Source organism: Melopsittacus undulatus, chromosome 10 (assembly GCF_012275295.1).
Source record: "Melopsittacus undulatus isolate bMelUnd1 chromosome 10, bMelUnd1.mat.Z, whole genome shotgun sequence".
Lineage (NCBI taxonomy): Eukaryota > Metazoa > Chordata > Aves > Psittaciformes > Psittaculidae > Melopsittacus > Melopsittacus undulatus.
In genome coordinates this window covers 28,742,999-28,763,270 of record NC_047536.1, presented here as the reverse complement: position 1 = coordinate 28,763,270, position 20,272 = coordinate 28,742,999, and the positions used below count along the sequence as shown (strand labels likewise).

General features: G+C 43.1%; 1 protein-coding gene across 2 annotated transcripts; it reads right to left on the bottom strand.

The window, feature by feature from the left end:
* Positions 1 to 11,152: 11,152 nt before the first annotated feature.
* On the bottom strand, positions 11,153 to 20,162 carry SPATA2 (spermatogenesis associated 2). Of its 2 annotated transcripts, none has more exons than XM_005146712.3 (3): positions 19,970 to 20,162; positions 16,690 to 17,112; positions 11,153 to 14,979 (listed from the first exon to the last, which is right to left on the bottom strand). In XM_005146712.3, the coding sequence occupies exons 2-3, from the start codon at positions 17,002 to 17,004 to the stop codon at positions 13,729 to 13,731; spliced, it is 1,566 nt and encodes a 521-aa protein (XP_005146769.1). In that variant the 5' UTR covers positions 17,005 to 17,112; positions 19,970 to 20,162; the 3' UTR covers positions 11,153 to 13,728. The 2 variants fall into 2 exon arrangements, with proteins under 2 accessions (XP_005146769.1, XP_033923030.1); XM_034067139.1 differs by having other exon boundaries at positions 16,690 to 17,109.
* Positions 20,163 to 20,272: the final 110 nt, after the last annotated feature.

Sequence of the window (20,272 nt, the reverse complement as noted above, 5' to 3'; positions counted from 1 at the left end):
GAGCAGAGAATAAAAGCACTGATTGCGACTGCATTCATTAAGCAGACAGTGTCCTAAGCTTTAGAAAAGACAGAGCTACAACACAATCAATGAGGTCACTGTTCTTTCCATGAAAGCATGCACCTAACGTGTAACCTTGATAATAGCAGATTGAAAGATGAGGTCTCTTTCAAGAGAGGCTTGGTCAGATTCATAAAAACAAAGAAAATCATCATAAACAGACACAGAAGAAAACTCTGAACCAAAACTGCTTGAACACAGAGCAATGTAAAGCCTCATCCCACCTCTCAGTACCCCACAATTATTTGGCTAGAGGAGGGATGTACCAAAACAGTGACAGTACATCATACTAGTGACATGAATCTGGAATGGACTACTTCCAGTTGTGCTGTTCTTCCTTTTGGTGAATCATGCCATCTCACTCAGCCTCTGTTTCCCCACCTGCAAACAGTGTTAGAGTATTTATTTCACATGGTACAAGGTTCTGCTTATTACCTGTTTGTGCATGGCTCTGAAATACGCATGCAGTAAGTTTTCAGCACATCAGTCGCATTTTCTCCTTTTTTTATCTCCCATGCACATTTTGTACCTAACCCTACCCATTTGTCTGTTGTACCTTGCTGTGTCAAGTGTCTTACAGATGTTTGTGTCCACTGCTTCTTGCATGCAACACTGCTCACTGCACCACTGCCTTAAAGAGATGGGGAGAAACCCTGCTATATGTGTCTGAAAAGGTTTAGCCACACTGGCTGAATTTTATTAACTCTCACTCCTTTGTGCTCTCATCTCATTTTATCATCACCAGATTCCTACCTAGCCTGACTGAGGCCAGACTTCCGGGCCTATAAAATCCTGAGTAATCCTGTTCTGAAGAGGTAGCTCAGCATCTTTCCAAGTGGGTTAGGGGTGGATTTGAAGGGTAGCATTTTGTGAGAAACAACACTAGGTGATAGCATTCATTTAAGACAGATCTATGCTACAAGCGACACATGCTGTTGCCCAACTTCCTACCATCTGTACACCAAACTTTCAGCTTTATGTTAAATAGACATTAATCCCATGCTTGTATACTTAGATGGAGGCATGCGATAACACATATGTTGCTCTTGAGATGCACTTCCCCCCTCACAATTTGTGCTTGTGAATGTAATGGAAATATAGATTAAAATATATATTTCTGTTCTTGCATTTGGCTTTTCAATGCCACCCACAATTCCCAATGCCTGAATATTCTAGCTTCTCACATCCCACTTGTCCGCTGTGCTTTGAATGCTGCCTGCTACTTAAAGATCAGCTGGCCAGAGTTTAACCCTTAACTTTCAAGACCTTCTCCCAAGCCCTCTCTAAACCAGCCCTATTGAGCTCCATAGCCCCGAACAGAAAACTGCAACACATCCCTGGGACCACTCTGAGGGCTGGATCCCACCAGTGGCAGCACCGCTGGGAGAAAGCAGTGCACAGTAACCAGGGTGCTCCCTCTCCACCTTCCCCATCATGAAGATCTCATCTCATCTCACCCCTTGTCAGAGTTTCTCAGCAGTGAAACTTTAGTGAAGAGACTGAAGCAGAGGGGAGCAGGGCAAACATCTGTGGAGCAACAAGCTGCAGGTCCTGAAGCAGGCTCTGATGCTGGGAGTTGAGGGTTAGAACATGTTTTGGGGCTGCTTCCCTGGGAATCAGGCAAAAGTCAAGAAAGCAAAAGGCATAAACCCCAAATATAAGCAGGTAGCACTCAGACCAGCTAAGAACCATCCACAGAGAGACTGCAGCTGTCTTGGTCACAACAGGGGATACCTTACAGTCACCTTTAAACAGCAGTACATAGAAAACTCTTCCAGGTCATGGCTATTTCATAGTAACGATACAGGCTGAGCTGCAGGGATGATGCAAAAGGGTCTATGTGCTTCATGAACTTATCTCAAAGGAAACAGATGGGCTGAAATCAAAGAGAACTTACCAGCTCAGTTATTTCTTGTGTCCTTTGACTGTGGTGTCTCCTTTATGCCACATACCTGCCTGCTTTTTCCAATGAAACTGAAGATTGGCACACTTTTAGGCTTCTATGATAAACCAAATGCATTAGGCATATAAATCTCATTTTCTGCAAAATCTCTGCAAGCACACAAACAGTTCCATTCACATTCACCATGTCTCTCATTTGCATTACAAAGTAGAATTGGTGCATCCAGCCCTGGCAGAGCAGTGCATGCCTAATAGCCTTCAACACACCCACAGGAACAGAGTCCTGCTGGCACAAAGGTCCAGTACGGCCAAGAATATGGGTTTGGTCCAGGAAAGGAAAACTTTGGTATTTTAAAATCCTCTTTAGTCTGAACTAAACTATTCTGAAGGGGGCTCGCTTTCATTTGACTGATTTTCTCAAGAGTTTTAGCTCTCCCAGAGGTCACCAAGGGAGCCCGGATCTCAGCTGTGCAAGGATGCTGCACATTATGCTTCAGTCTGCAAATGCCACATGGCCATATGACAAACCAAGCACGTTTCAGCATACACAAATGGAAGTGGATGGAGATCTGTGTGCTGTGGTTTCGTATAAGGCTCCACAGTGTGAAGTGACCTGACAAGAAATGTAACTTCTGTAGTGGTGAATCACGCTTCATTCTTAGGAATTATGGACTAGATTCTCAACTGGCTTAAGTCAAACATGGCTTTAAGTGATACCAAAGGAACAACACATAGTGGCTGACAAGAGACTGTGACATGAAATCAAAGAAGCAAACATGTAACCAGAAAACTGATTTCTGCTCAGCCTCCTTCCTTCCCATTACCGTATCACACACAGATGACCCAAATATCACATACTTGTGTTCCACTCAGTCCCACCTGCTCCTCCCAGCAGAACTGAAAGTTAGCTACCAGTTTGAGAAGAACACTGCAAGGTGCAATGCTCCCCAGCATACAGCTTGTGCTAAGTTGTGTCTTAGCCAGATGAAGAATCAGTATCTTGTTGCTCAAAACATCATTGAAAGACCTGTATTAAGCCCTCCTGTGTGTTCCCTAACCCTGAGGGCAGCAGGAAGGGCTGCACACCAAGCCTACTGGCACAGAGAAGGCACTGAAGCAGTGGAGTTTCACACTCCAGAGTGAATTCCTTTAGTTTCCTCTTATTCTTTTCTAATGTTCAAAGTCTACTTTGAACACATGCAGACTTAGTACCTTATTATTTTATTTTAGGAAAACACATGGTATTTTCCATGAGAAATACATCAATTTAAATAGATCTTTGGCTGGACTTTCAAGTTGTTCCTAATTAATATTCCCTTTGGGATCTATCAACTTCCTTTGCTACTATAAAGCTTTCCTGCATTAGTATACAGAACTAGTATTTCCAGGAAAAGTCACTTTTGCATGTAGAGTCATTAGATACCACTCTGTTATCAGGCTCAACTTTTCAGCCAGTTTCTTCTCCTCATCTCTGAAGAGCAGTCAGGCCAATAACTTCTCTCCCCTTATCTTCCTACTCACACTGCTCTTTGGCAGCAGTGTAATGTCTTTCACACATGCCTCCACTCCATGGCTTGATAGTTTTTAATGAGCCTTTCACACCTGTGGTTTTATCTAGAATTAATTCTGCAGCCTCAGTTCCTCTCCCTGTTGTACAGCTCAGGTTTAACCACACTGTAATCACTGTTCCTCCACTAGCATAAAACCAGCACAAAGATTATAGCGCCAGGTTTTGTCTTCAGTAAAAAACTGTGTCAGTCATGATTAAAAGACAGTGCCTTGGTGACTGGTGCATAAGCTATTTCAGTGTCTCAATCAGGTTCATAGCAGACTCTTTTCTCATCACAAACCCACTTACAAACCTCTTTGCTTGCTGGTGATGGGAAAGCTGTTGACTGAACAGAACTGGAAATCAGGCTCCCCTCTATGAAGTGCTTCTGGGACAAAGCTGCTGGGTGTCATGGCATTAGTGCAGTAGGGAAAACAAGCAACAAAAACCAACCTTCAGCCCATTGGGAGGTGGGTATAATCTGAACATCATAGGCAGCTGAGCTGGTGCTTTTCCCAAGCACCATGTTCCAGGGAGTACAAACAGAGAAACTGGGACATGACTTTCAGTTTGACAGGGAAGGTGCCTGCTGACAACAAATGAACTTCCCTGTGACTTCAAGCTTTGTTGGGGAGAAAAAAAAGACACATTTTCAGTGCTGCAGAAATATGAACACCCCATCACTTCATTTCCTCCTGCCACTCTGCAGGATAAAGAAGCAGATAAATAAAACAAACACTGCAAGCAAATGCAGTGCTTGTTTCTGAGGCTACTTTTCAGATGGCCATGAGATTTCTGAACAAAATCCACAGTGTCAAGCACTGACAGAAAAATCACTGCCTCTAGCTGTTATCTAGTCACATGGAAAATATTTGACTGAGGAAATAAAGTCCTTCACTGGAGAGCTTGAGTGATAAGCTGCAGGCATGAAAAGCAGGATCAAATCAGTGTCAAACCTACGTTCACTACCAAGACATGTGAACATCCTACTTGAGTTCAGTAAAAGTCATTTTGCCAACAGGCTTTGAGCCAGTTGAAAAGTAGGAAGTATAATGAAATGAAGAAGATTTTTAAATCAAGCAGTGAAAAGTACCAGAAGATGCCTATAACCTGCCCTGAGACTACAAACTCAGGAACAGCCAAGAAGCAAAACTACAGTGATTATACCCTAGGTTTGTACTACAGCAAGGAACACTTGGGTTTGATCATTTCTGCACTTCTGCAGAATCTCTCACCTTTCTTTCCATCAAAATCATGTTTATTGACCTCAGTGTTTTAAAACATGTCAAAAATGACTTTGCAGAAAACAGGTTGCTTTCTTCCTTGGTTTTCCATTGTATTGCAGCTACATCTAAGTAGAAGGATGGCTACACACCACATCTTCATGTCTCAACCTTCCTTCTGCTTACCACATTCCCTGCAGTGCAAGATCAGACACTAGGGTCCAAAGGTATCTAGACCACTGCAACATTTAAAAGGCTGTATTTGAAGCAGTGAGCACTGAACCAGGAAAAAAGAATTTAACTCCAGCTGCAGGCAGAGCTACATTAAAGAAATTAATTCCAAAAGTTTTAGGTGTGAATTACTTGTACATGAACACTGCACCTTCCCTCTCTCATTATTAAATGAAATTCTTGGACAAGAGCATCATTATATTAAGCAGCACATAATGCTCCCTGCAGTATATACAGCAGCACTGTTATCATGCTCTATTTCACAGCATTAAAATTAACTATTCTCCAAGCAGGAGAAATCTTCATATCAAAGATTCAAACACCACAAGCTTCCACGCTGCCAGATGAGATTCTTTCAATTCTTTTATATGCCTTTAAATAGCCCAAGACTTTAGGAGTCACAATGGAAAGTGAGTGAGACTTTGACTCCTGAAACAGGCAGAAGTCACTAAAAGAGTCCAAGCAAAAGGCAGATTTGCAAACCTAGACATGGGAAACTGCACAGAGCCTGGCAGTGATCCGTGGGGTACAGAATGCACTTGAAATGAATCACAGAATGGTTAGGGTTGGGAAGGGCCTTCAGATCTGTGCTTCTCTACCTGAATACTGAAATACAAGACTAAGGGAAAGAAAGGGATCTCTGAGACTGACTGCGCCTGTGAAGCACCTTTCAAGTTTCAATAAACTCTGGCAATGTTAAGACCCTCCCCAGTAGGGCAAGTGCCACACATAGAGCAAACACCCCCTTCTACTCACCTATTCTAAGTCTTATTTCTATTACAATTTACACAAAGAGGTTTTGTGTCTTCCTCAGGCTGAAACTCCACTGGAGACCTAGGAGGGGGAAACAGAGGCTAAGAGCATCCCCTGCTCAGCTAGCACCTCCTCAGTTCTGTCCTGGAGCTGCAGAGCCACCACAGCCTCCAGCACCAGTTCTTAGGGCATGGAAAGGCCAGGCAGACACTAAATGAAACATTACCTAAAACAAGGTACAAAGTTCCTTTAAATCCTTATCAACACAAGATCCAGAATGCCACATCATCTACATGGAAGCACTGTCTATAAGAAAATCTGTATAGCAGGAAACAGTATTGCTACAATATGATGCTGTACTGCCACTAGGCTTCATCCTATTCCTTATATTTCATTTCTACCCTTCAGTACATCCTTGCCCACATCATGTGTTCGCTGCAGAAGCTATACATAAATCTCTCAGAAGCTGGCCACATTGATCTTACTCTCCCAAGACAGAGGCTCACTGTTCTCTGTCCTCTCAGCACCAGAAACAGCTAGGTACAAGCAGTAACCAATACCAGAGTGCCATCTATAGCTATTCCACATGACTTCACAACAAAGCACAGTAGAAAATGCATAAGCATGCTTATTCCCCTTCCTGGCATTAGGAATATTCTCTCAGAAATCTCTGTTGTTAAGTTCTGGAGAATAACAGAATTTAATCATAGCAAAAGATGTAACGGCAGCTGCCCTAAGAGGGGCTTTACTTCTCACAGAGAGGCAGAGCATTGGGAATAAAGCCCCTCTTCCCCCTCTCCCCTAAAACGGAGAAGCAGAGCATATGCATGCAGCCCACTGATTTCTGCTGAGATGGCCCAAAGCCAGCTTATAAAACAGACTTGTTACAGCTATAAGAATACATCTTCTCGTTTAATCCTGTGTGAAAAGATACTAGAACAGGTTTGCAATTTAGGGCCAGGAACCAAGCATAAAGCAAAAAGCGATGGAAATGGCTTTCTTCCCTCAATGCACATCCCAGGATCAATAAACGAGCCACCTCCACCAGCTCCAGCCAAGGGAAACCGAGTTCCCAGGAGGTGTTTCACAGTGATGCTGAGCTGACCCCTCTGGACAGAAAGGCTTATGGCTCACCCCAGCAATGCAGCCTGAGGAAGCAGGTTTTGAGCAGGTGATGTAGCAGATGGCATCCTTGTTCCCTTCTGCTTCTGCCTCTGAGTCAACCCCCTCTATCTGCAGCCAGCAAACCCATACAGCCACCCTCCTCCTCGGGCATACCCAAGCACCAGGCTCAGAGAGAGCCATCAGTGGCACTCTGCCCATTCCCTCCAGTGTCCCTTTGGGGTCACAACACAACCTCCTCCACGTGAGCAATTACAGGCTCACTGCATGCTTGGTTGTAATGAAGAATATGTCCAAAAAAACCTAGCAAACAAACCCACCATCACTCCAGAGTGAGACAACCCCATCTGCACACCCCAACCAAGCCAGCAAAGTGCTATCAGGTGTCTGCTGGATTCTACTGTCAGAAACTGCTAAGGAACAGCTATGCGACTATTTCCAGAGGTTGTCTTCAACATTCCCACCCAGCCACACTTTACCTAGCAACACAGAGGGAATCTTCATGCCAAGACTTGGCTCTTTAGGAGATCTTCTGACCCTGAGCTGATGTAGGTATCTAACAGGGTTCCTCTGTACCCTTGAAGGGACCACACAGATTCTGTTAGCGAGCTTCCACCAGCTTCTGTGGCCCTGCTGTGGGACCCCACTCACTCCCCACTGCTGGTGGTGCAAGGGACCACACAGCAGGCAAGAGGCCTCTCCCCTCCATCACAGAGCTGCTTTGTGGGAAGGTTCACCGTGAATATACTAGTTAGCATAAATGCACCAAGACATGTAAACAGGCTGTTCCTTTTTAGACTTGCTTGTTAGTAGCATCTGTTTTGATTAACAGTTCATTTATTAGGATTTGGGGTTTACACATGCCACTGGCACAGATCCACAACTGAGTCACTACAGAAGCTCAGTCTTGCCTAACTGGAAGGTAAAGTGCAGAGCTTATACATGTGCAATGATGGAGAGACGTGCAGAGATTGATGCTTTGGTGAAGACAGGTCTAGACTGGCGGTGCTTCAGAAAGCTGGACTGTGAAAGTTTCAGGTAAGGCAGTTAAAGGGGAGCACGCTGCACACAAAGCTACAAACCAGATTGTACTGACTCTGGGGGAAAGCAGCATTTTGCACTAAGGAGCTGATGAACAGTTGTGGGTTGAGTTTTCTTTTTCTTTTTTTAAAGCAGGTTGATGATAAAAAAACCTCTCAGAACAGTATGACTATCATGAGAATGATTTCTAAAGCAGGAAGCATGACAGCCCCACACCCACAACAGCAGAAGCAGCTGCCACATGCAAGTTGTCAGCCACATACTGCAGGCCTGATTCTGCACTACTTAGAGCTACTTGGAGCTCTGACATTGTCTTCAATGCAGTGAACTGCACAATGCAGAATTAACTAAAAGCTCACTGTAAGACAGGAAAAACAGATGGGTGGTATTACTTCAGTCAGAAGGTATTGTGCATCCTGATCTCAAAAGCAAGAACTACTATGAAAGAGCCCAGCCTGAACAGAAGGACCAGGACCACCACGACTTACATTCAGAATCTGCAGCACTAAGAACTAACCCCACCAATATGAAGCATCAGTAATTCAAACAACCCCTAATCTCATCTGAAGTTCCCTGCAATAGGACTTCAGTGCCCTGTAGATTCCAAATGCTGGAAGATAAATTCCTTCTTGATGCTAAAGAAAAATATCAGAGCAGGTTGTTTCATTTTTATCTGGAACATTTCCACTTGCCCACCTCTTTTTTACACAAAGCCTTTCCAAGTTCAGTGGAAGTCCATGCCTGGCTTTAAGCACAGGCAACCTGGGAAGCTGCTGGATGTCGGGAATATTTCCATAACCCCTTTTCATCTGCTACTGCAGTGGAAAACCAGACCCACTGCTGCCAGCTGAGACAAGATCAGGTGTATGGGCAGCTGACTGCAGTGGTGCACCAGCAGTAATCATAGCCTCTGACCCTGCTGTTTCTCAGGATAAGGCAACAGCAAACCCATCCCACCAGGAAAGCCTCTATGGCTGCATGGTCCAGATGGTTCGTTTTGCCTACATTTGGAAAACCTTGGAGCAACTCTGCCTTACAAAATGGCAGAAACCAAGTGGCAGCACCCCACAGTCCCTGAACAAAGCATTGTCTCCCATGTTTGCAGGGATTTCTAAGGAGACAAGATCCTTTCTTCCACAGAGGTCAGGGCAGCAATGCAGCTGTTTCCAAAAAAGCAACAACTCACAGCAATGCCAGAGCTCTCATCCTCTGTCCCACATGGTGAAAGCAGCAAAAGCAGTGCAGGAGGGGAAAATAAGGAATTGTAAAGATTGCTCCACTCTGAGCACTACAAGGTGCCGTAAATTCCTGGGTACAGGTCAAGCATCCTCACAGCTCTACATGGTCAGCCTGCTATTAGTTGCTGCTTCTGACTTTGGCATGGTCTGGCTGCAAGTAGTTGCCCATCAGCACACTGACTACCTCTAGGGCTACACAGGTCACCTTGTCACAGGGCTCCAGATTCCGGTCTGAACCAAGACCCACTGCACAGTATAATACATGCCAAGATATTTTCAACGCAGAGAGCTTCAATGCTGTAAGGAACAGCCTTGCTTTCCACACATTAGCACATTGAAATCTGCACAGCAAGCCTGTCAAACAAAGCAGCTGCTCTCTGGCTCTCCTACACCTCTCCTCAGATGGAAGAGCTTCAATTATGTGGCATGTCTGCAGGATTTTAGAGTTAAAAGAGCTGCTGCCATATTACATACTTCAACCTTTTGCCTTCCTCCAGGCACTGCATTAAGATGATCTGATGCACTTGTCTGTTCATTTTCATATAGAGGCTCAGTGCAAAAGGTTGCCCTCCGAGTTTGTTTTTCACAGCAGGGGTGTAGGAGTACAAAACCAGAAAGCTACTTAATTACTGATTCCCTGCCCCTACATTTTCAATACCAGCAAGACAAGTTACAAAAAAAAATATCTTTCCTAGGAGAATAAAAGCAACTGAAGAAAAAAAGTAATTAAAAGTAACTGCAATGCTCAATTCTACTTAATTTTATACACAATTTCTAAGACATTTACATACCTAACAGCCTTTAGACAAACACTACCACATTCCATGATTTTCAGAAAGAAGCATGGGGCATCTTTCACAAATAGAAACATTTGTAGCTCAACTCAGTTGCTGCTTAGATACCACAGCAAGGGCCATGCTAAAAGGCTTAACTCCGATGGATTTCAGGGAACTAACTAAATTGAAGCTAAAACAGGTATGCCAACATGTTACCTTAACTTGGAATAACCTCCTGCTTTTTATCCAGTCACTCTGGCAATGTATCAATTATCACCATGCTCAGATTAGCTTCTGGCTCTAAACAAATATTAGAAAGGTGAACCTTTTCCCTTAAAATAAATCCTACAGCATAATCAGCAACATGTACTAAATGCTTGTAACCTACAGGCATCTTCCAGAAACAAATACATTTAAGGAGCTGTCAGTTCAAACCATCAAGTCGGAACTGCTAGCATCCTTTAAACTTCTGTTGAGGGCAAAAGACACAGGAAACACACATAGGTCTGTAATCAGAAATGTCAGAGTAAAACAGCACAAAGTCTTGTTCTATATGCACCAGAAATACATTAGCACAAGAAGCACGGTGATGTAAGATAAGATTTCCTGCAAGAATATTTTAGTTACCTTGAGCCTGTTTTTTATCATCATCCCTGATGCTTCCAGTAATCTCAAGAGATCATAAGATTAGAGGCCTTGTAGAAATGGCACTTCTGGCATTTCAGCAGTTGCCTGACATGCTTTAACATGAAGGACAAATGAAGAAGTGATCTAGTTTGGAACTTGAGGAACTATCCTGCTCCAGAGCTAGCAGGATGAAGAAGGAGCCAGAAGGCCTAACTGAAGTGCCAAAAGTACATCAGTAGTATCGCACATCTTCTGCGAGATGCAGCTTATATCAGGAAGCTCGTTAGAAGTGTGTATGACATTGAGAGTCAAGGCTGGAAATCAATGTCTGTTAGCTTCACATCACCCATGAAACCTGCTCTCCACCCCACGTTAGTCTGTCTGCTGCAGACTGCTGACATATTGGCTTACATGCTCTTATGGAACAAACTGAGTCATGCTGCTAAGACTTGAAAATAAAAGCTTTTAAAAAAAGCTCTGCATTCTGCAAGCAGTACATCCAGTTTCATAACGCTGAGGCTCATGATACATACACTTTTGCCCATTATTGCCCCCAAGATTACCTCTGGGCACCAACTCATTTCTGCATGCAAAACACAGTTGTGAGACAGACAGCTACATGCACTCCACTTTAAGAAAAGAGTTTAAGCCTTTTCTTAAAGGCTTCTTTATTTTTAAATTCCTTCAAAACATAATTTAAACAAATCAGATGCAAAACACCTGCATTTTAAATTAGCATATATTTTACTGTATCAATCACAGCAACCTCATACAGTAAGATACACAAAAATAGAGCATGGTATCACTTCAATTCAACACAGTTTTGTACTACAGTATTCCATGACATATATACACAGGACTTTTCTTTTTCAAAGCAAGTATAGTCCCTGCTATGTTCACCGTAAAAATTACGTGGCATCACAGTTTTAGTTATTCACTGTAGTGTGAGTAGCCATATGGAAATTGAACTAGTGAACTAGAAGATACACTGTAGAGCAGCCAAACAGGCATGACACTTCAAAAGATGAACAAAACCAAAATAGCCACCAAAATGAAAGCCACCCTTGGACTGTATTTTAATAATAAAATTGTTTTTAAATTCTTCACTATATACAGAATGTATCTACATTTGTGTCATATTTATATATATATATATATTTATAGAAAAAGCATACAAGATTTTCAAAACCTTAAAATCAGTCACCTAAACAATGTTCACCCCAACCTTCAGGGTCAGCAAGGCAATACATGCCTATACCATAATGTTCAGCTGCAGTCACTTGATTCAGACTTTTCCCTGATTGCTAAACACACGCCATTCACTTTGTCTCTTAGTGCAAACTGTACAGTAACTTACTGCTCTCAGCCCTCTGTAAGACTCAGATTTCATCTTATTTCCATAATACTTCTGACACCTGTTTATGGCTAAAATTATTTTAGCTATTTTACAACATTAGCCTATATAGTTTCCCCCTCTACCTACCTCAAGCCCTCCCCCCACCCAAAAAATGTAATACAAATGATCATTCATGCATGTTTCTGTCACACAGGGATCAATGGACATTTAAGTTTAGAAGCCTAGACTCTAACAGTGTTTAAAAAACCCCTAAGTGAATAATTTTAGTGCAGAGTGGACTGACTACATAGTTTACATCTCAGCTAGTTTTTACAGGTATTTTAAACACATTAAATTCTGCACATCAGATTAGGTTGCCTGATATTTTGATCTAACCAGCTAGGTGGAATAAGGTAGCTAGAAGGATTGTTGTGGGTTTCCTTTTAACAAAAAACCTAAAGCCTATTCATAACCAGGTGTTGTTTGGGGGTCAAACTGTACAGAGCCTAGCATGACGGAGTCCTGATTCTCCGCTTGGGTTCCTATGAGCTACAGTAACAGAGATAATCTTATTATCTGATTCACATCCATAAGTGATGGGTTTACTTTAACAGGAGTCACAAATGAGCTCTGATTTTTAACCAGGCCAGTGCTTTACTTGCCGGACTACACTACAGAGGTGGCAATGAATTTGGAAGCAAGCATAACATTTATACTTACAATTTCCATAACCACAAAGGAAAAGCGTGCATTGAGAACCAAAATCCTGCAACTCTTAGACAAGACTGCACTCAGACTAGTGGTAGCCTTGTCAGAAGGAGAGAAAAAAAAAGTCAGATTAAAACCCCAAAATTGATCAGTCTGCCACAGTGACTATAAGCTATGAAATACAGTACAAGGAAAAACAAAAAGTCACCTGAACAAATAACCCAGAGAGACTTCATAGTTATAATGATTCTACCACTTTTAAGAACTCAACATATTAAATATTTATTAAAAATAAACTGTTTCCAAATACCTATTTACAGTACAAAGAACAGTACTTAATACATGTGCAACAGAAAATAAAGAAAGTCAGTACTCATCTGAAAGGACAACACTCCAGGCATAATCTGAGTAACATGACTACAGGTTCACCTTTTTGAACTACCATACGGCAAAACCCAGTAGAATGAAATTGGCAACACCCGAAAACAAAGCAAAAATTGCCCAGATTCAGATTATATAACCTTGAGAAAAACAACAGGGAGATAAGGGGAGAAGGAAGAAACGTAAAGACAAAAGGAAGAGATGCTGTTGGTGTTTGCATTTTGGAGATTAAGAAATGCAGACACACTTAAAAAAAAAAAAAGATAAAATAGTCCTTGTTGGCAAAAAGATTCATTCACATCTCTTGCACATTTGGGAGTCTTACTTTAATTAAAAAATGGCAGTAGTTTCATCATTCATAGAAAATGAGGACCTTCAATTTTCAAGCCTTGCATGGATTTACTTGGGCAAGGAGATGACTGCAATGTAAGAGAAAGGTTTGATGCCACTTTTCTGACATACAACAGTTGCCAAGTTTTAAAGAAAAAAAAAAACAAAAACAAACCACAAACATGCTCTTCTTCCCCTTGAGATTGTAAAGTAATGATCATTCAGGAGTTACCTAAATTATAGCAGCATGAAATCGAATGTGTCTGCAGCATCTGTGAAGCCACAAAAATCAAGAACTGGCACCTGATTGCTGAACCACGGTTCCAGACATTTGGATGTGTTCTTTTGGTAAGAGGTCAGTGTTATTTTCCTATCAGTGGAGTCAGAACACTAGTTAATATAGCCCTTTCCCCTCCCCCTTTCCTTCCCCTCCAAAACAGACTAATCAAGTCTATCTATAAACTACATGGGATAGCTGGGATGATTTATAGTTTAACTGATTGTTAGGCATGAATCTGTGAAGCTCGCTTTTTCTACAGCAGGGATCATAATAGTAAGCATTGAGGCAAGTGTCACATGAGACCTTAGAGCAAAACGTGCAAGTGTTTGCAGCTCCAGACCGGTTACAAAAGCCACAGCGTGAGGTGCTTGAAGATTTGGGTTTTGAACTGAACTGAGCAGCTCTCTCTTGACTCTGAGTCTGTGCTGTGTACTGAGATTTCTCCCTTAAAGATGCAGGAGGCAAGCCATCGTTTGGAAGTGGTTTGATTGAATAGGTGCTCTGTTTCACTGCTGGGTATTCCTGCCTAGAGCTGTACAGATTGTCACACTTTTGGCAAACAGAAGTGCCACAAGGTACGCCACAGTTTTGGCACTTGAGGGAAGCTGTCTCTTTGGCTAGGTGGGTGCGTTTGTGGTAAACAGGGTTGGCATCATTTTTTAACACCCATACATCAGGCTTAATAGCTTCTTGTCTTTTAAAATTTAACATACCTCTAGAATCGGAGTCAGTATATAAATCTAAGTCCTCTTGAGCAGAAAAATAGGAGCTGTAAGGGACATTTGTTCTTAGCATGCCATTGTGATGAGATGAAGTTGGCAAAAATTCCTCTGAACACCCATGTGGGGAGCTTGACACTGTCAGAAGAGAGGGTGATGGACGGATAATCTCATCTTTAATGTCATCTTCTGCATCAACTAAAAATGGTTCTTTCCTGAGACTCAGTGAGCTCATCAAAGGTGGTTTCTTACTTTCCCAATAATTATCATATGTGTCCACTGATTTAGAAGGCTTGCTCACCTTTGGCTTGAAATAATCTTTAGAAGCCCGCTCACTTGCTGATTTCTGGAGTACCATTCGTGCCATGGAAGTGTTCAAGTTTTCTTTGCACTCTACACGCCGTTTCATGGCTTCTGAGCAGCCTCTAACATCTTCAGTGCTATTTTTTCGCTCATTTATGACATCAACCTCTGAATAACCTTTATCCTTCACTTGCAAGTGAATTTCAACAAGCTGCTCACATTCCACTTTGGCCAAAAAGAGTTCAAATGAAACCATTTTCACTTGAATGGCATCAACCTGCTCTTTGAGTTTATACGTTGTTCCCAGTTCTTGAACATAGCCCATGTAGTTCAAAATTTGCCTTACATCATCTTCAGTTAGAGCAGACTTTACATAATAAACAAAGGGTCCAGTGTAGGTCTAAGGGGTTGGGGGGAAATAAAAGGAAAACTAGGTTACAAAATCAGTGATGAACTAGATGTTCAGATAATTTGGTGACAGATACTGTATAATTAAATAGAATAATAACCACAGTGAACACATGCAACTCCCATGGCAAGATGAACTCCATTTCTGCATTCCTCCTGCTCAGCAGATGGAAATTCTGCATGAGGCAAATTCAAAGTAGGAGAGTTTCCATTCAAATTGAAATCCTGATTAGCATAATGTCAGTGTATAGCACAGTGATTTAAATCAACAGGGAGGACATTAACTTTGATGCATACCAGATATGTTTGCATTTACAAGCAAGCTTACCATGAAAGGTAAAAAGGCAGAGATTTCATGTATTGCACCTGGACAGGGGCTAACTAGCGGTAACAGGAACTGTGAGTTACTGTGGGAGTACCAAAGTCTTCTTCAGCTTTAAATATACTGTACTATTACTATGCAGTTTCAAATGTCTGGTTTATATAATTTTCTATTAAGTCAAAAAAAAGAAAAAAAAAAACAAAAAAACAAAAATTGAGTTTGTGCAGGTTGAAATATCCTTAACATCTGGCATATCCAAAGTATGTTCTTAAACCAGTTCAGACTGGTTTAGATTGGAGGCAAGAGTCGTCTGCCCATCATATCTTTGTATAGAACAGCTACTGGATCCACAAGGCACAACCAAAGTCAGTATCAGCAGTGCATCAAGAGCTATCCTCAGTGGATCAACCAGCATTTCAAAGGCCAGAATTTAAGCATAAGATGAAAAAGATTTATATACAGAACGTGAATAAAGGCAGTTCACCTTTAGGGAACTAATGTTCAAAGTCTTTGCTAAATAATGAAACAGCATCTTCAAGAAAAACAAAAGCACTGATCACTAGAGCACACAACCCACAAATGTCTTTAGACACCTGTATACCAGCAGTGTTTTCATTCCGCTTTCAAGTATCAAAACTGTTCTTGTAAGTCACCTGCAGCATTCATTACTGAAATGCTGCAGCAGTTTTGAATAATCATATAGGAAAAGATAAAAGAGAAAAATCAACAGCAGAAAACTCACTATCTGACTTCCACACCCAAGATGAGCAATATGCAAGTTCCTATTTTTCCCTCTGAGATCCTGGCATAGATAAATAATTCGAAAGCACATTAAAATCCAAACTTCATGAACTGAGAGCTGACAAGCAGATAAAAGATACTCTGGAAACAATGCTTTTAGAGAAATTCCTTTACCATCATCATACAACTTGTGGAAACCCCAGCAAAGCATCCACTTGAAAGCATGCAATAGTTGTTAGTAATTGTGCTCTGTTAATAGCCATTCCAAGACAAAGATCAGACTTTGAATGAGCTTAAAACATAACTTGACCACTCACCCCAGTGAAAGCATCTCAAAGTAGAAATTGAGACACTGTAGCAAGCTAGGCTAAAGAAAACCCTTAAATAATCTCTTCCTCTATTTTATGGTTATATTATAAATGCAAATAGTACTTCTGCTCTTGGGATACTCTTGCCAGCACAACACTTTACATTGCAATTTTCCTGTGGCTTCTGTTTACCAACTATATGTAGACAAACATATATATCATGTTAATAGGTGGGGAAAAGAAAACAGACTATAGAAGAAACAAATGAAGTATGTTAAAAGAAAGATAAACAAATCATGTTCTCACTATGGCCACACATAAAACGTCTTACCTTAATATTTTTGAACTCCTTTTTCCAGGGGTAAAGGAAGAGATTAATTCCAACTGTCTCAAGCATGCTGAATGCATTATGTAGCGAATGTAAACTTGAGGATTTCACAGATCTCAGTGAGTTTTCAGCGATCTCGTAGAACTTTATCAACCGGAATCTATAAAAGGGATCAATTTTGGGAAGGCAAAGAAAGGCTGCGGCTGCCACTCGCAAATATTCATCATTAATCGGACGATGCTTGTCAGAGGCACTCAGTTTGCATTCATGGAACTGTACATACTTCCTAAATAAATCGTCTTTATATTTTGAATCCATTGAAATCAGTTTTTATCTCACACTTGGGCAGCTACCTCGTCTCTCTCATGGTTATTCACCAGTAGGTTGATTATCTGGCATTAAGAATCTTCAGTAATGGCAACTCTGCTGGAATAAAGATTGAAAACAAAGACAAGTCAACAGAGCTGCATAAACCCCAGATGTCCACAGCACCTCTCTGCTTCACAAGATTCCATAAAATGGTTCACAGAGCAGCAGCTCCCAGAACAACCTCTTTAGGTTTCTGCACAAGAAAAATGTGCCAGAGTCTACAGAAATGCTGTTGTCCTGCTTTTCACCGTATTTCCCTACTCTTCTTCCAGTTACCCAGCTAAAGCACTACAACAAACCCACATCAAGCAAAGCTCTGAGAGTTTGATGCAATAAAGTCAGGACCAAGGGCTCTTTGGCTCAGGAAACTAAGGCAAAAGTAACTCACAGCAAAAAACAGAGAAGCACAGTTTTTTAGAGTCTTTCCTCTGCACATTATTTTGCCCTTTCAGTTCAAACAACTTAATCATTATAATAATCAGTCACTGATTGGTTTAGTTTTTTTTTCTTTTTTTGCCCTGCACAGTGATACCAGGACTGAAAAAATCCCCTGAAGAAGTTTTTTTTGCTCAACTTGGCAAAGCATCTACTTTTTGTTTCCTCTAGTGCCCACAGACTTGAGCAGATTTATTTGTTTCGCCTAACACTTCCTGCCACTCACATTCCACCTGACGGCACACCCAGGCCATCCCTGCACTGGGAATGCTCTGCACCCAACCTACAGGGAACACACTCCCTGACTGCTGCAATCGACAACCGAAGTTTCAGCTGAGTATTGGCAGTGCAAAGATGGCTGCAATCTTTTCAGCAAAAAAAACCCAGAAGAGCTATACCTGCCATTTATAGCTGCTTTATTAGAACAAAACCTTTCCTGGTTTTACATCATGTATGCTTTTGTTTGCAGGAGTAGGTGCTTTTATGTATATACGGACCTACATTTTCACCTCACTGAGCTCACATACTTCGCAGGCACTTGCTGGTGGCAAAAGAAGCTTCCTAAAACTACCAAACCCAAGGTAATGAACAGGCCAAAATGCTCCACTCTCAACTGCCTGAGGAACTTGTGATCAAACAGCAGACCACAGCCTTTGCTTCTTAAATAAAGTCACAATCCAGCCCTTACAGACTTCCCAGCTGTGAACCACAGGGAGGGGAGGAAGGAGAAATCAATGCACTGTTTTGGTTGTAGTATGTCTGAAACAGCACTTCAGGAAAGACTTTCCACCCAGTATTAATTGCAGCTGCTAGAATGCTGATCAATGCCCCCACACACTCCTGTTAAAATGAAAATCACCATTAAGAGCAAAATTAACGGAATACAAGGAGTCATAATATAAATAGGGGGAAAAACCCAACACAAACCGACAACCAAGAGGCCAGGAAAACAAACAAAAACCCCAACAACCTAGTAGTTACTATTACTTGATGAAAGGCTGCACTTAATGACAACACCATGTGGGAAAAGTTAACTAGCAGTTCAGTTCCTGCTCAAAGGCACTCTGCTCTTGTTTTTCCCACAGAAAATTGCACTGATGTCAAGAGACAAGCTGTGAATCACAGGAAATGTGGAGTTCTAAATTAACATTTGAGCACAAGGGCCAGGAGTAAACCCTTCTCCCTCCTGGGGATCTTTCCTCCTTAAGTTGTGTAAGATGAAGTCTGTGGACAAAGACAACAGAGTATCTGTTCTTTAGCAAGAAGGGCTCCATGAAGGAATTTCAGAGAAGGATCTTTGCCTGTACATCAGTAATACACCCCCAGAACAAGAACGATCCTGTGCTGACAAGGAGCTGGATTACCTATTACAATTCTTCTACCTTCCCTGTTACTAACTACTAAACAAAAGCATTCAGCTACATGGATGAGATGTCAGAACTGGGAAAGTCCCCACACGAAAGGGAAGTCCCTGCAGACTGACACTCAAAACCACCACCAGCTCTCATTCTGACTCCCTGTTTGCATGCAAGCCAAAGTTCACAGAGCCAAAAAGGCAAACCACCACAGCGCAAACAACCCAGCAACCCTTCAAAGCCCTGCTCCTTGCACACAGGGCTTCCAGAGCAAAACATCCCCATCCCAGGCAGCCCACCCAGCACCAGGCAGGCTCCGAGCAGTGAACAACCATGGTTACAAGGCTTGGTAAAACCCTCAGTATGAGCAGGCATAGATAAATATAGTTTTAAGAAGCACACTAGCTGATGCAACAGAGAAGGTGACAAGGCCGTTTTGCTGCAAATTATTGACTGAAAACTTACAATATTTCATGGAGATGCGTGAAAAATAAGGTCTGACCAGCGCCTAGTTTCTGCAGGTGAGATGAGAAAACATTTCTATCCGCCTCCTGGGTCAAAACCTCAGCTGAGGGGTCCAACCACTCTGCCTACCCTAGACTGCTTGGCAGGGCACAAGCATGCAAAAACCCCTATGGCAGATGGCGAGAAACACGGGACACACTCCGCACTCTCCCAGACCACAGCAAGAGAACCCAGAACGCTAAGCTTGCACCAAACGCTTGAAAACATAACAACCCGAACGCAAACGCTACTGAATAGCACCAGCGCATTGCTGAGGAACTCCAGCCCGCGGAACAAGGGGGTGGGAGGGCACACCGCGCATTTAACGCACGCTTGGAGCCGTTTCGCTCCTCGGTTGTAGCGGAAACACTTGTTGCAGGCACCCAGCCCAGGCGGTGCGAGGAGCGCCGGGCACGGCCGCGGCCACCACCGTCACCCCCGCGACGTGAGCGGCCTTCACTGGACACCGGGGCCGGCCCCACGGGGGCTCTCTGCAGCTTCTCCCCGGTGAAGGCTCACAGCTCCCACCGCCCGCACCCACGCCGCACCGTCCCCTCAGACACCGCAGCGCGGGCGGGCAGACAACCCCCCACACCCCGCGGGCCAGGCCCGTCCCTCACCGCTCCGCGCTGCAACCGGGACCCGCCGCGGCTCGGCCGGAAGCGTCCGGTGACCCGGATGCGGGGCTGCGGACCCCACGGCCCCTCAAGCTCTCCAGTGGAGGCCCCAAGCCCCGGGAGCGCTCCTGCTGCCCGCGGCGGACGCGCCCACCCCTCCGCTCGGCCTCCCGGCGCCGGCTTACGGAGCTGCCGGCCGGAGGGGGCGGCTCGCAGCGGAGCCCCGGAAGTGGACCATAGACCCCGCCCCCTGCCGCGAGACAGCTACCGCCGCAGGGCGACGTGCGGCCACGCCCCCCTGTGTGG

Bases quoted from the DNA above. Each gene is read 5' to 3' on its own strand.
- SPATA2 (XM_005146712.3), bottom strand. From the start codon at position 17,004: ATGGATTCAAAATATAAAGACGATTTATTTAGGAAGTATGTACAGTTC. The intron at 14,980-16,689 runs GTAAGACGTTTT...CCAACCCCTTAG, and splicing joins AGGAGTTCAAAAATATTAAG to ACCTACACTGGACCCTTTGT.